This window comes from Perca flavescens, chromosome 17, assembly GCF_004354835.1.
Source record: "Perca flavescens isolate YP-PL-M2 chromosome 17, PFLA_1.0, whole genome shotgun sequence".
In the NCBI taxonomy this organism is placed as follows: domain Eukaryota; kingdom Metazoa; phylum Chordata; class Actinopteri; order Perciformes; family Percidae; genus Perca; species Perca flavescens.
The window spans coordinates 8,177,812-8,193,028 of NC_041347.1; the positions used below are offsets into that span (position 1 = coordinate 8,177,812).

A 15,217-nucleotide genomic window follows, 5' to 3' on the forward strand; every position below is an offset into this window, starting at 1 on the left:
TGAGCGGCATCTGTTCTCCAGCAAACTGGGAACACCCTGAAACACCGAACTCGACCTCGCAGTCGGAAAACACACGGCGGCGGAATAATAACCGTGTAATATCGCCATGTTTTCCAGGAGAGTGCAGCCCTGTGCCGGCCAGTAGGCGGGCTCCTGTACGCTACACTGCGGCTGCCCTTGGGAAGCCAAGTCCGTGCTTCATCACTCATACGGCGGGGAGGTGTCATAAAAGACTTTTTGAATTCATCCATTTTCTGTCTTAATAACCTTTACCAACAACAGAAATCCCTCCCGCCACAGACAGACGACCACACCGAAGCACAAACTGCTCCCTACGTTAACGATAATGACCAATGTTAGAAAAACTACAAAACAAACCAAAAACTGTTTGGACCGTACATTAGCTTATTTGCCAATATAATTGCGTATTTACCTGTTATTATCTTCTCTGTCGCCGTTTCTTTTTCAGTCATCATTTCCCGCAGTTTGACCTCCTCCCGAGCCTTCTCACCGATACAGCTACACCAAGCAATTTTCCTGCTTTCCTGTACCGGGGCGAAGGAGAAAAAACTTGAACCGAACCAGCCTCCGCGCTGCTCATTCGATGGACCGTCCGGTTCCACTTCGCCTCGCCGCTTTTGGTCTATGTGAAAGGCCGTTACAAAAAAAAAGCACATGGAGTAGATTTGGGTTCTGGGGGCTTTTGAAGTGGGGGGGGGGGGCGCAGTGAGACTTCGCAGAGAGGATGTTGGACCCCAGACTGCCGCTGTTGCAGCTCTGTCCGCCCCTCCCACCACATTCACGGCTGTCCTGTCCAGGAATATCCCCGAGTCTGGGGGTGTCTGCATCAACGACTTCATTTCGTGTATTTGGATATTCTTTTATGCACCAATTTACGGTGGAAATACCTTTATTTAGCCTATGTGAAGAAGAAAATTCATGATAATTCAAAATATATCAAATATATAATGGAAAGTATGTTGTTGCATGTCATTGGGAATTTTTAAGTGGGTATATGGAAATTCTGGAGATTTCTTAGTGGGTATACTGCGATGTAGACTACACCACTGAATACATAGACAGACGAGTATTTTGAAACTGGATATTAAGATAAAATCACACCATAGAGGCCAAATCCTTTCATATAATATTATTATTGTAAGTATATACTATTTGGTCATCTGGTTAATTCTGTTTTAATCAGTTTGTCTGTATGCAACTGTCCCAAACAGGTCTCTCTTGAGAATGAGACCGCTGTGTCTCAATACAATTACCTGTATAAATATAGGTTAAATACAATAAAAAAATGTCCTCATTAGATTAGATAATACTTTAAATAAAATTTAAATAAAATAAAAAAATGTCCTCATTAACATCATTCACATATTTTGGGCCACATGCCAAGCCCATGCAGACTGACTGTATGGGCCCCTAGTGTGTTTCTTATGAGTAAGGGGAAAGGGGAAAGAGTAAATAAATTAAAGTTAATGAACTAAACCATGTTAGCTAAATGCAGGACAGGGAGATGAAACCTGGTTGTATAATACAGTCTATGGCTTTCATAAAGAGAACATGTAAAATATGGATATGGATTCAGCAGGAACCTACTGGGCCAAGTGTATCAATCACCCAGTGATACACCAAGGGTTTGAGTCCCATTTGGGTTTCCCAAGTGGGATATTTGTTTGGCCATTTTTTAATTGGCATTGTATTTATTTATTGCTAGAATTCATCTTTTTAATAGCTTTTTTATTTATTTTTGTGGCTGGTAGGTATCCTTTTGATCAGCCAATTGAAAGAGAGGCTTGCTGTCGATTATATCTGTTATATTGGGTAAGACCTCAAATGACTTTTTTTCAGTGCTCCCAGAACAGCTTTTACTTTTGCAAGTCATATTCTAAGACCAATGACAGACCAAAGGGGTGTGACTGTCCAATGGAGGGAAGGGAAGGTTCACACCTGATGTTGGAGTGAAACAGAGAATCATCATCTATTCATCTATTGTACAACCTACTTGAATGATGGCTGGTGCTAATTTGGTTGAATTACATGGATGTCATGGAAGGATTACACGACTACAATCGAGGATGGATTAGCAACTGGGCAAAGCACACAGCTGCCGACCTTCCAGATAGCTGCTGAATTTTTTCATTTAATTGAATTTATATCATTATACAGTAAAAGATTACAGAGTTTACATGTTCTACATTTAAACTGGCATGACTCAGTTCAAACTGGTTTTCAGCAGCTTCGTGTTCTGCTGTATGGTACATAATTTAAGCCAATATTAAATAAATAAATATGGCTGTGAAATAAATCCTGAAAAAATAGGCAGTAAATATATAAATAAATGTAAACAAATATATAAACCAGCATAGTTTGCAGTGCGTCAGTACCACTGTCATGGAGGAAGTACCTTCGAGCACAGAGACGGTAACATTAGAGAATCCCACCCAACTTTCCAGACCCGCGATCGAGAGAAGGCTGGTCGGGCACAGAACACGTGTGAAATGGCCAGCTGCTGCCGACAAGGAACAGTGGGAGGCAATCAACAATGATTTGTCCTTGACCCTAGAGCAACTAAATGGCACAGTGGAAAAGAAGTTGGAGAGAATGGGGGACATTATCCACCAGTATGGAGAAGAACGTTTTGGTATACAAGAACGGAAAGGCCAGAAAAAGTCTCCAACAGCGATAATGGCCGAAACATCCAATGAGGCCTGAGGTGTACTACTGATGATGTGTCCCTCGGATCACCCAAGGGGGATGCTCACCTGAAAGCTTTATTGTCAAATACACTGCCAAGGTCAAGGACATTCTTTTAGTACGCGCTTGCACTTAAAGGATGTATTACATCTCGTCCTATGTTTCCTGAAAACAGTTCAGTAAATAAATGTTTTTATATTTAAAAAAATGACATACTTTTATTTCTGCCGAACTTTCGGTTTTCCACCTCCGATTTAGAGCAACGTACAGCCGCTTCCCTAAACTTCTCAAAGGGGGCTCTGTGTCTGTCAGATCTAGTGTATCAGCAGAGCAATCACATAACACACAGCAGACTATGTGGCAGGTGGATTATTTCCTGAAATATTGTGATTTTTTCTTGTAATAGCCTATTATAACTTTATTTTTTCTCAAAATATCATGACTCAAAGTGAACAAAGTTGTAAACATGAGCAGAAATCTTGCTGAAACACATCTGAAATATTACAGTCCAGAGGGTTTATTAATTAATTAAAATTAATTAATCATTGAGGTGAATAAGTGCCACATGCACATTTAAAGAAGTCACTTCCCCAACAAAAGATGCAATAGAGGAGGGAAGAGTAAATTGTGCCTATATGTGTGTTGCCTCAGTAGAGATAATTAATTAATTAATTAATCGATCTCTGAGTTTTCTGTTGCACGACTAAAACTACTTTTGAACGTACACATGTTCCACCAAAACAAGTTCCTTCCTGAGACTATTTAGCAGAGGCACCGTGGCTCTGTCCAGTGCTTAGCGCTGCCCATGACCATTGTGATTGGTTTAAAGAAATGTCAATAAACCAGAGCACGTTCTTCTCCCATCCAGGAATGCTATGTGGACTAGCCAGACCTTCCTCCACAGCGATGTGGAGGAAGGTCTGGCAAAGTGAGATTATGGTGGCATATGTCACACCGTATGCTAATGCCAAATTAGTCAAAGACACAATAGCCAGAGTTGCTCACAACCTTCAAAGTCACTCACGGATGCTCTTATGATCGTCAATTGTGATTTTAACCACTGCACCCTCTTCCCTTCATTGCCTTCTTTTAGGCAGTTTGCCCAATGTGGAGTAACAGAACTATTCACTTGTTTTATGCTAATGTCAAAAACAGTTACTCTTCCATTGCTCTTCCACCCATTGGAAGCTCAAACAATAACCTGCTGCTGTTGACTACCAAATACACATCCCTCTCCACTAAAGTGTGATATCTGAGGAGGCACGCCAGGAGTTAAGGGTTGTTTTGAATGCACGAACTGGTCTGTATTTTATGGAGAGAACAATAACACTGGGGTTGATAATGTGGCCATATTACAGAGTATGTAAACTTCTTAGTTGACATTATTATTCCATGTAAAACCATCAAAGGCTTTGTTCAGACTGCCATCCCAAATCAGCTTTTTGGCATATCCAGATTGTATTTATATGAATGAGAAAATGAAATGCAAATCTTTGAAATGCAATTCTAATCTGATTTCGACAAATGCATCTCAAATTGGATTTCAAAGTGTCTTTTGGGTCACTCGTGTAACTGAGGGCTATGAATTGTGCATATATTTATGCACGTAAAAAAATAAAAACAGATGCTCTGTAGTCCAAACCAGCGTGAACCAAGACTGTTTTTATTTACTTCCACATTGTCAATGGCACTCTGAGCATTTTGCTAAAGAGACAACTCAACAAAACACACAACAAGGATGTCAAATCCAAAGTGACAGAAGTGCTGAGCAGAATCAATTCTGCTACAGTACTAGCAGACCAATGAGGAGGGTTCTGCACCGTGACTTGACAGCGTGATTGTTTGGAGGGTGAAATGATGGTCTATTTCTCATGCTTCCACGTTAAAAAGCCAGCGAAGCTACTCTGACGTCTTTGGTGTTACCACAGCAACCCAAGCAGATAGGTTGCTGATGTCTGGACACACAATTCCGATCTGATCACATGCACATAACAGTGCCAACAGTCTGTCTTAAAGTTGTTCATGTAGACAGTTAATTGTCTACAAGTACCAATCTATCAAAACAATGGTGATTGAGCATATGACCAACTGATGAAAGTGATTGTATTTGCTGCTTTGTCAAGTAATCCAATCTGAGTGTCTGGGGCGACTTTCCTGCCCTAAATTCAAATGGCAGCCTAAACTCCCATTGAAAATGAATGGCAGCCTGTCGCTGTGTCGCTGTCTCTTGTAGCTAATGTGACTGTAGGGTCAGAGCAGCTGGGATCTCATCTCCGCACGCAGCAGCAGTCAGCGCCCTGTTAGCAGTTTGGCTGCTCCCCTACCCCGCAGAGAGCTCTGGGGATAGCCCTGCCACCGTCACTTGCCATCTCGGATCTGCTCACCTAACGTTACTCCCACCTCGGGCAGGCTACCTTCGGGAGAAGGCAGCACCACCAACAACCCCCTTATAAAGGGCGTACATTTTGTATGGCCTCTGAGTTTTTCTTCCCTGCACATTCTAATACTCAGGTTGGTTTAGATGTTAACCAGCTTGAACCAGATAGCTTCCAGCTCTATCCTCTCCACGGGTGCGCCTGTCCCCACACAGCTCTCGTCTTCATGGCTGTATTAGCTCTTAGCTCATCTTAGACTAAACTACTATCAGTGTGGACGGGAGTATCATTCTGCATCGCGCTGGTGAGACCTTCCAATCTACTCACGTCGACACTGTTCATTTTCGAAAGGGAGACGAGGTCAATTACATTTTAACGCCAAAGCTGCCGCTAGAAACAACCTAACTCAAATCTTACGGACTACAACTTCAACTAAAGATCCGATTTAAGGAAACATATCAGATTTGCACGCAGTCTGAACGTAGCCATACTTTTTTTTATAATGATACAGGGGTTAAGAGTCTGTGTCAAGTGGGTCCTATGTCTTGTTGATGATGCCCACTACAGTCAGTTTTTGAGGCGTGAGGTTTTGGTCCTGATGAACCTCAGCCTTCTGCCAAAAGAGAGTGTGAGAGGGATCAGCTAAAATCTGCCCTACCCACCTCAAGGTTCTGGAGGTGTAGCCTTCAGGTCCTGGAGAGACGGCAGATTGCAGCCTTCAGCTCTTTGCCTTCGCAGCAGAGCAGATGATACGCTGCAGTCAGCCCTTGTCCTTAGCAGAGGCAGCAACGTACCAGATGGTGATGGAGGATGTGAGGATGCAAGTGCACCATCATAGTCTTTGACAGCTTGAACTTCTTCAGCTGACGCAGGAAGTTAACAACCATCTCCACTATCATCAGAGCGTTTAGCTCCAAGTTGTTCTGACTGCAGCATGTCACCATGTGGTCAATCTTCCACCTGTAGGCGCACTCATCCCCACCAGGGTCCAATGAGGGTGGTGTCATCCGCGGACTTCAGAAGTTTGGACTGGTGATCGGAGGTGCAGCTTTTGGTGTACAGGGAGAAAAGACTGCAGTCCACAAACAGGATCCTGGAGTAGGTTCTTGAGGAATCTAAGTGCTGGACGATTAAATGAAGAGCCAAGTTAACTGCGTCTTTGTCCCAGTACAAGATTCCAGCTATGTGGAAGACATCAGGGGCATGTCAAGACCGTAGGCCTATTGCTCTCACTTCACATATTGTGAAATGTTTTGGAAGGTTTGTCCTGGTGAATCTGAGTATGCTGGTCTGTGCCTTCCAGGACCCGCTTTACTTTGCATACAGGAAAGGGGTAACAGTGGATGATGCCCTCCTTTTCCTGTTACAAAGGATCTACAGCCATCTGGAGTTAACCGGTGCATCTGTCAGAATAATGGTGTTTAGATTGTCTAGCACTTTTCATACAATACAGCCACATATTTTAACCAACAAACTCCTTAATTTTAACCTAAATAGTTCCACAGTTGTATGGGTCTTGGCTTAGGCCTAGGTCACATGTAGACCTCAGTATGTGGCGGTACAGTTTTATCTTCATCTCTCACTTCTGACTACAGGCATAGCAATGCATCAAGCCACTTAGACAATTCTCTGACGAGTCTGCCCTAGTTGGCTACATTTCTAACGGCGACAACTCAGATAACCAAGAGGAAGTGGGCACATTTTTCAGATGGCGTAAGGAAGCCCAGCTGATTCATAATGTAGATAACACTAAGGAGCTTATTGTGGATTTTAGAAAGAAAAAAGCAGAGGTTACACCCATACCGATTAAAGGAAGTGGTTGAGGTGGTTCCCTATAGAGCTGCTAATCTTCCTCTATACTACCATTCAAATTTCATTTGTTGTTTTTTTAATATTGGAATAATATTTGAATATTTAATGCTCAAATGCAACATGTTATTAATATGTACTACACCACTCAGGCTTATGCATTGTCAATGCCATTATCAGCATGTGGTTGTTGTTACACGTTCTGTCAACTAGAGGGACTTCCAACATCAGCCTGGCCTTGAAGGGGACCTACGTCACGACGCAGTCCACCACGAGCACACAGCGACAAACCAAAATCAACAGAACTGTGTAATGAAACAAGATCTAACGAGTGTAGTGAAGCGGCTCTGTTGTAAAGGCTAATGGTGCACGTTTAGCAAAATGACATCATGTTAGAAAGCACAATAGCAAAATAGTATACAAATGGGTGACACAGTTTGCTGTTACAGATCATCTATGATCATTAGATGGAAAATTACTCAGTTTCAGAAGCATTAAAAAGTTACACATAGTAACTTTAAAGGTCCCATGACATGGTGCTCTTTGGATGCTTTTATATAGACCTTAGTGGTCCCCTAATACTGTATCTGAAGTCTCTTTTATATAGACCTTAGTGGTCCCCTAATACTGTATCTGAAGTCTCTTTTATATAGGCCTTAGTGGTCCCCTAATACTGTATCTGAAGTCTCTTTTATATAGACCTTAGTGGTCCCCTTATACTGTATCTGAAGTCTCTTTTATATAGACCTTAGTGGTCCCCTAATACTGTATCTGAAGTCTCTTTTATACAGACCTTAGTGGTCCACTAATACTGTATCTGAAGTCTCTTTTATATAGACCGTGGTCCACTAATACAATATCTGAAGTCTCTTTTATATAGACCTTAGTGGTCCCCTAATACTGTATCTGAAGTCTCTTTCCTGAAATTCAGCTTTGGTGCAGAATTACAGCCACTAGAGCCAGTCCCACAATGAGTTTTCCTTAGGATGTGCCATTTCTGTGTCTGAAGCTATTGAGGAGGAGAGTGGGAGGGGCAAGGTGGAGGGTGGGGGTGTGGCCTTGACCAACTGCCACTTTGCTCGTTTGAAAGCCATGATGTCTCTCCCTCATGGGTGGGCCAAATTCTCTGGGCGGCAAAGCAGAGAAAGGGGAGGTAACCTTGCTTGTTATGACCTCATAACAAGCAGATTCCAAAACGGTCCATCTGAGCTTTCATTTTCTCAAAGGCAGAGCAGGATACCCAGGGCTCGGTTTATACCTATCACCATTTATATCCACTGGGGGACCATAGGCAGGCTGGGGGAACTCATATTAATGTTAAAAAACCTCATAAAGTGAAATGTTCATGCCATGGGACCTTTAAAGTGTCTATTGTAACTTTCAGTTTATGTTGATTCCAGCGACCCCTTTGGACTAAAGTGGTAGTGTTTTTACCACACCTGCTGTCATAAAGCTCTTTTCTTTACGGTGCTGTATTTCCCACTGTACATTACTGAGTAAGCGTTCAGGGAAGGTGATGTAGTCATGATGAATGTTTTGCTCAGACAGGAAATCATTCATTTACAATAAGAGAATAAGTTCCAGGAGCATCGTTGCATTTCAAGTGTTGCATACGGTAAGTCAACCTACTCTGGATGTCTGTGAGATAAACCGGTATCACTGTCACTGTACACGAGCCAAAGCATTAAGAGATTGTTGTAGCAACCAACGTAATAATAACTTAGATCAATATAGCGCATTTCATGAGACCCAAGGATGGTTTACACAGGTACAGGGGGAAAATAAGAAAAGAAAATAGGCTGACACAATCACGGACTAAACCAGGCGCTAAATGGAAGGGGGGCGTAATTTCATGTAGGGTACTGACTACAACCACATCGCACATTGTAAAGTTATTTTATGAATGAAATAGACATATAACATACCTGAGGGCCAATTTGTAATTGTTGAAAGCCAGACCCTAGGGTTAGCTAAATTAAACAAATGGCAGGTAGGCCTAAGTCAAACACTGATGAGGCATGCCCATCTCCTCACTTCTCCAGGTTATCCCCTTTGAGTATGTAGGTCTAGGTGGTCTGGATCTGGCCTACTACTTAACATCCCACTTGTCAATGCTGCAGGGGAATCTAAACGTCTGTTCCCTTCTGGCTGTACCACCAAGTTTTTGGGGTGTGGGTAGTTTCTTGAGCACATCACCTCTAGGGATGACTCCTTCATCACTGGCACAATTTAACCCAGGCCCTTTGGCACAAATCACCCCAGACCCACAAGTTTGAAAAACTAGCATGATCCAGCAGTTAAGAGCTAACATCATGCTAACTCTATAGACTCATTGTGTAGCCTGCTAAAGCACTAAAACGTGTTAAATGTTTTCAAACTTGTCTATTTTGAGCTAAAATGTGCTTACTTCTCAATGCTGTGTCTCTCTTCTTTGGAAGATGAGTAAAATGGATGGCTTTTCAAAATTATGTGGTCACATGACTAATTTCTTCTATGGTTTTCCAGAAACAAGGGGTGGATCTACCTCCCCCCTGGCACAAATCACCCCACTCAAACTACACAGTTTCAGAAACATATAAAAGTTACATATAGTTAGCTGTCATGCCCTGCATAGAAGCATCGTATTCAGGCTTTTCTTTTAAGTTGCCATGGTAACCACCACTGACAGTAAACCATGAACAACAGTATAATGAAACTGGCGAAGGAAGAAGATGCCCTCTGGCTGATTTTCTTGTTACTCAGTTGAAAAAACCAAACGGTTTCGGACTGAGTTACAGCTGAAAAGAAGAAGAGCGTTTGCAGTGGATCAGCATCCTACCCCATCTAGTGGTAGGCCTGGAACCTTTTTTGTTTTAGATTTTATATAAATAATCGCGTTTCTTTGCTTAACTGTAATTCATTGCTAACATTAGCTGAGGTCTTAAGGTGTTTGACTGGTAGTTGTAGATTTTGTTTATATATGCCAAATTGTGTATATATAAGTGATTACTGGTTGGACTACTACTGTATTTTTATTATTTCAATTGTGGCACTTGACCCTATACCCATAGCAACAAAAATGACAAGGGGGGATAGACTTATTAAAATTTTTTTATGATAAGCGTGGTTTACTTAATTAGGGTTAGATTAGATTAGATTCCACTTTATTGTCATTGCACATGTCACGAGTACATAGCAACGAAATGTGGTTAGCGTCTAACCAGAGGGATTAAATAACATGCTACAGTATATACAGAGTGCAAGGTATGAAATGCTATATAAATATATAGATATGTGTCTATATGAGTGTCTATTACTACAGGTATGTACAACCTATGTAAAGTTTATGACTATGGCTATGGTAATACAGAATAAATAACTATACAGTATGTACAGTGGTGCACACTGTAAGTATTAGAGGACTTATACAATATGTACAGCGATTATACAATATCGTGAGCTTAGAATTATAAGGTTCTATCTCCACTTTTGGCCGAAATTGAGTTTTTGACATAATCTGATCCCTTAGGTGTTTATTAATGCCTGTGTGGTGTTATTTTTGTAAAAAAATATTTTCTTAGTTAGTTATTAATAAAATAAAAAGGTCCCATCTCACAAAATAGCTGGGATGTAAAAACTTTGATGCTCAATATCTCAGAACTACCCTAAACGGAGATAGAACCTTATAATTCTAAACTCACAATATGTACAATAGTGCAAGAGGAATGATCCAACAGATAGCCAGTATCAGGCTGGCTGCCTTCCATACTGCTGCCTCTGGTCAATGTACCGAGAACTGTTCCACCGTTCTGAAGGTGTTTGCTACATTTTACTTTATATACAGTATACATAGTTTTTCTTCCTTTTTTGGGGGGGATTTGGGTAAACTTGAATGATTAAAATTGCAGCCGGAGCTTCATTTTTTTCAATTGTAGTGAGTTCACTGATAATTTGATTGTGCTCTGTGTAGTTTTGGTGATTCAGATGTTTGAATATGAGCATGTGTCTTTCATTTTTATACTCAGTCATTTTGTGATGGTGTTCCATGTACTTGATTCAGATGTTTGATATATTATACAAATTCTTCATTTAAAATGTATTAATTTGGGACAATGTGCACACAGATGCACACAAAGGTTTTCAGATATTTTCTGTGTTTACATATTAAACAAGTATCTTATTATTTAAATAAGTATCAAGAGCGGTTTGCGTATACGTTGCTGCCAGGAGAAGGTAGAGTACATCATTAGTATGTCAGCTGCAGATGTCACTATACTCTTAACCTATATCATGGATGTACTAAGAGGGCTATAGCCACGATGTTCCACTTCACTGCTCAGGTGCCAGATGTCCATCACCTTCTGCTTTCTTTGTGTTGGCGTTCTAACCTCCGGTGGATTTGAGAGGACTATGGTTAACTGCTCCTCAGATCTCTGCAGGGTAAATCCAGACAGCTAGCTAGACTATCTGTCCAATCGGAGTTTTCTGTTGCACGACTAAAACTACTTTTGAATGTACACATGTTCCACCAAAACATGTTCCTTCCTGTGGCTACCGTGGCTCCGTCCGGAGCTTAACACCGCCCAAGACGATCGTGATTGGTTTAAAGAAATGCCAGACCTGGACTAGCCACACCTTCCTCTGTTTGAAAGCTGATTTAAGACTAAATTGGCCAATAGAAGTGGAACAGATTTTTAACACCTATCAAGCTTGTCATGGCCGTGTAGTGTATGATTTAAAGAACCCCTCTACCAGTTTGTACACATGAAGATCAGTTTAGAAGTTGTAGGGATGTTCACTCGTTCATTCATTCAACCTTTACTTCTGACACAAAAACTAAACAACAGCGAAAAGAAGCGACACCATCATAAGAAAGATAAAAAGAAAAGAAAACTTTCTGAATTGGAAAAATGATTTGATAAATAAATTAGGATAATAACAATGCAAAAGAAATTACAATCATGTACTCTTCAAGCAGTTACAAGTAGAAGTTTGCAGGTTTAAAACCAGATTTCTAAATTGACTCTAACTGTTTTCAAACTCCAATTACGTTAACTCAGAGCAGAATTTGGCCGATTTACCGACTTTGAGAACCAGAGCGGTTTAGATCCAGTCTGTGAACAGGTTCTCATCATGGTTTTGCTTGATTTGCTTATCCCTTGACTATGAAAAAAACACTTTTGTGGTTTTTTGTGGGAGGGGGTTCAACATTTTTATCACTTTTTCTGTTGTTTTTGTTGCTTTTTCTGACGATTTGTCGCTTATTTCAAACTTTTTTGACATTTTCTTCTGGTGTTTTTGAAGTTTTTATGATTGTTTTTTTTATCTTTTTTTCAAAAATGTTCATTTTTCAACATTTTGTCACTTTTTTTGAACTTTTTGTCACTTTGTTTTGACATTTTCGGCACTTATTTCAACATCCCATATTTCTGATATAATTTGTTTTGGAAAAACTGGTCATATTTGACCCAAAGACAACGTGAGGGTTAATTCTATGATGGCTATGGAACTTTTTGCTGACTTATGTAGGGCTGGATGTTGACCGAAATGCCACAAAAGGCGACAAAAGTTTAAAACGGCGACAAAAAAGCAAAACATTTTTTTTGCAAAAAGCGACACATTTGTTAAAAAGTGACAAAAACGTCTGAGAAAGCCACAAAAAAGTCAGAAAAGGCAACAAAAAAGTCAACAAAGAGACATGCGGTAATACAGTCAAAGATATTTTAGTTTTTCGATGTATGCATGTCAGTAAACTCTACATGTGTGGCCCTTGATGTGATTCTCATTTGTGGCCCTCAGTGAAGTTGAGTTTGATGCCCATGGTGTGTATGGTATGTGATTTGAACTGAATCGGCAGTACTCCGTATGCTTCACTAGAGGGTAGTACAAGTGTAGAAACTGGAGCAGACTGCAGACCTGCAGGCTTCCATCATGGAGGTGTTACATTACGGTTTGGACAAAGACATCCTGAAAGGCTGAATGAATTGCCTATTGGGCTGTTTAGACTACTAATTAAACTGAAATAGTCAAAAATAAGAATCTATGCGCAACTGCAATCTTCATATTTGCATTGTTGATATAGACTACTGGTAAGTGTTCAGCCCTGATAGTTTTAGCTTCTTTGAAACAGAATATTTGTAATTGTGGGGACTGCATACAATAACTAATTTAAAATGGATAGTATGAACTGTATTTAAATATTATAATATTAAATACCACAAAATCTGTGGCCTTTTGAGAAGATGAATGTTGGTCACTACGTGTATGTAGTCTGACATTTTTCCTGACATTTCATTTTAATAACTTTATGTTACGCCCCGTTTTGCCGTTATATCCAGAAACAATGGCATATCTTTTATTAAAGTAATGTAACAATATTTTCTAAATGAGGTCATAACAGACTATATGGAATATTTCATCTGACACAAACAGTTTGTTGTTTACAAGAATATGAATTCAAATGTGCCACTGTATGTCCAAAGACAGGCTGCAGTGAGTCTGTGATATCTGTACACTACAGCTGCACTTGGCAAAGACAAAATAAAAAAAGTTTTTTAAACCCCACACTAAGTCAATTCCTCCTAAGCATGCTGGGAAAGAGAGGCCGAGACACTGCACTAACGTAACGTAAGCTTCTTCTTTTCTTCTGATGTCAAAACAACAAAAGATGATCACCCCACTGTAACTCTACAGTAATATACTGGCAGCAGCTTCACCAGTAAACTACTGCTGATTAACAGTAAGCAGGCTGTTTTTAAATTGAATTCTATAGAATTCTGTCATAATTTTAGGCTTGACATGAATCTGTATGACTCAACAATTTAGCATCCTCATATCGCTAAGCAGTGTCACCCAGATGTGTGTTATAGATTTAGACTGACAATTACATGTATGTCCTCAGTTAGGGGGATTTTGTTGCAGCTCAAGCATATCGAAACAAATCAAAGCAAAGCAAAGGTGCAGTTTTTTGACTAACCAACATACAAAAATACTGACCCATGTTCAAAAAATGACAGATACACAACTCATTCATTTAGGTGGTACTGATGGTTCATTTTTCTTTTTTTTTTGATGCATTTTAAAAACCATTTGGATTATCGGAAAAATACATTGTCACAAAGTTAACAACAGGGCTGTTGACAAGCTGGCATTTTGGATGATCATGGTTTTCACAGGAAATAAACGGTATGTAAGGTCAAAGTGCACACAACAGTGAGTGGCATCAGACCGGTGAGGATGGCAAGGAGAACATCTTTTATATCATCCAAATCATAAGCAAACATTTGAGTAAAGATAAAACTTAGTCTTGTTTTATTCTCCTTTTTATTCACAAGTACATCACACACACACACACACACGCTGCAGTAATAAACAGTAGTTGCTAACCATCCCTGAGCTCTGTGTATCACCATCACAGCGATTCTTCTCCAGATACCAGTCTGAAACCAAACTTAAAGCCAACCAATGCGCCCATTCAAACCACACCTGGCCAAGTTTGAAAACATGACTAGGGCATTTTAATTAGACGCAATTAGAGGTGGCGACCATGCGGAGAGCTGGATGCGCCCCCTGCTTTTTTTAGACTGGAGGAAAAAAGATGGTCTAATTAGGCCGAGGCTACTTTTATTCATGTGACCTGTGGAGACCCCGCGCAAGCTGTTTAACGTCAGCGGCCTGACAATTGGAACGGGAATTCATTTGAATGAGCCGTGCATGTTGACATAAACAGACACCGTTCCATTCACTGCAGTGGGACGAGGTATCTATGAGCCTTGAATGGCCTGTGTGAATGAACACACAGCAACAGGTGACCAGCAGTACAGTCCCTGTATACATAAATAATAAGCCAATGAGCCAACTGTTTTGTTACATATTCCTTTACATGGGATTGTGCACAGCTGTGATTATTTTACGTTATTTGGGCGTTTTTATCTTTAAAATTAGAATTTTGGCTTAGGTTCTCTCTTTTTAGGAAGCTAAAACTTACATTCCCTGTTCAAACTTCTTGGGAAAAAATTAGAACAGTGTCATGTAATCTATTCTTTATTTTCAGAATCAGAATCAGAAATTGATTTATTGGCAGGTAAGTAGCACTTACTAGGAACTTGCTTTGGTTGGTGGTGCATACATAAAAACAATAATATAAAATAAACAAACAATAAACACAGAAAAAAATAACACATACATACATAGAACTATTTAACATTAAGAAGGAAAAACGAGGCTGTATAGTTAGTGCAGGATGTACAAAACTGTAGAAGGATGTGCAAAAGTTCAAGCTGGGGGATCCAACGAAGCCCCTCTGTGGACCTCGAGAACCCCCTGAAGGACTCCCAAAGGACCCCCAC

General features: G+C 40.3%; 1 protein-coding gene across 2 annotated transcripts in view; it reads right to left on the bottom strand.

Moving 5' to 3' along the window:
• Positions 1 to 700, bottom strand: part of hspa12a (heat shock protein 12A) — a 57,179-nt gene extending 56,479 nt beyond the window's left edge. For both annotated transcript variants that reach the window (XM_028603983.1, XM_028603982.1), the window contains exon 1: positions 434 to 700. In XM_028603983.1, the coding sequence (XP_028459784.1) occupies positions 434 to 677 (244 nt within the window). In that variant the 5' untranslated portion in view covers positions 678 to 700. The remainder of the gene's footprint in view (positions 1 to 433) is intronic.
• Between the last annotated feature and the right edge of the window lie 14,517 nt (positions 701 to 15,217).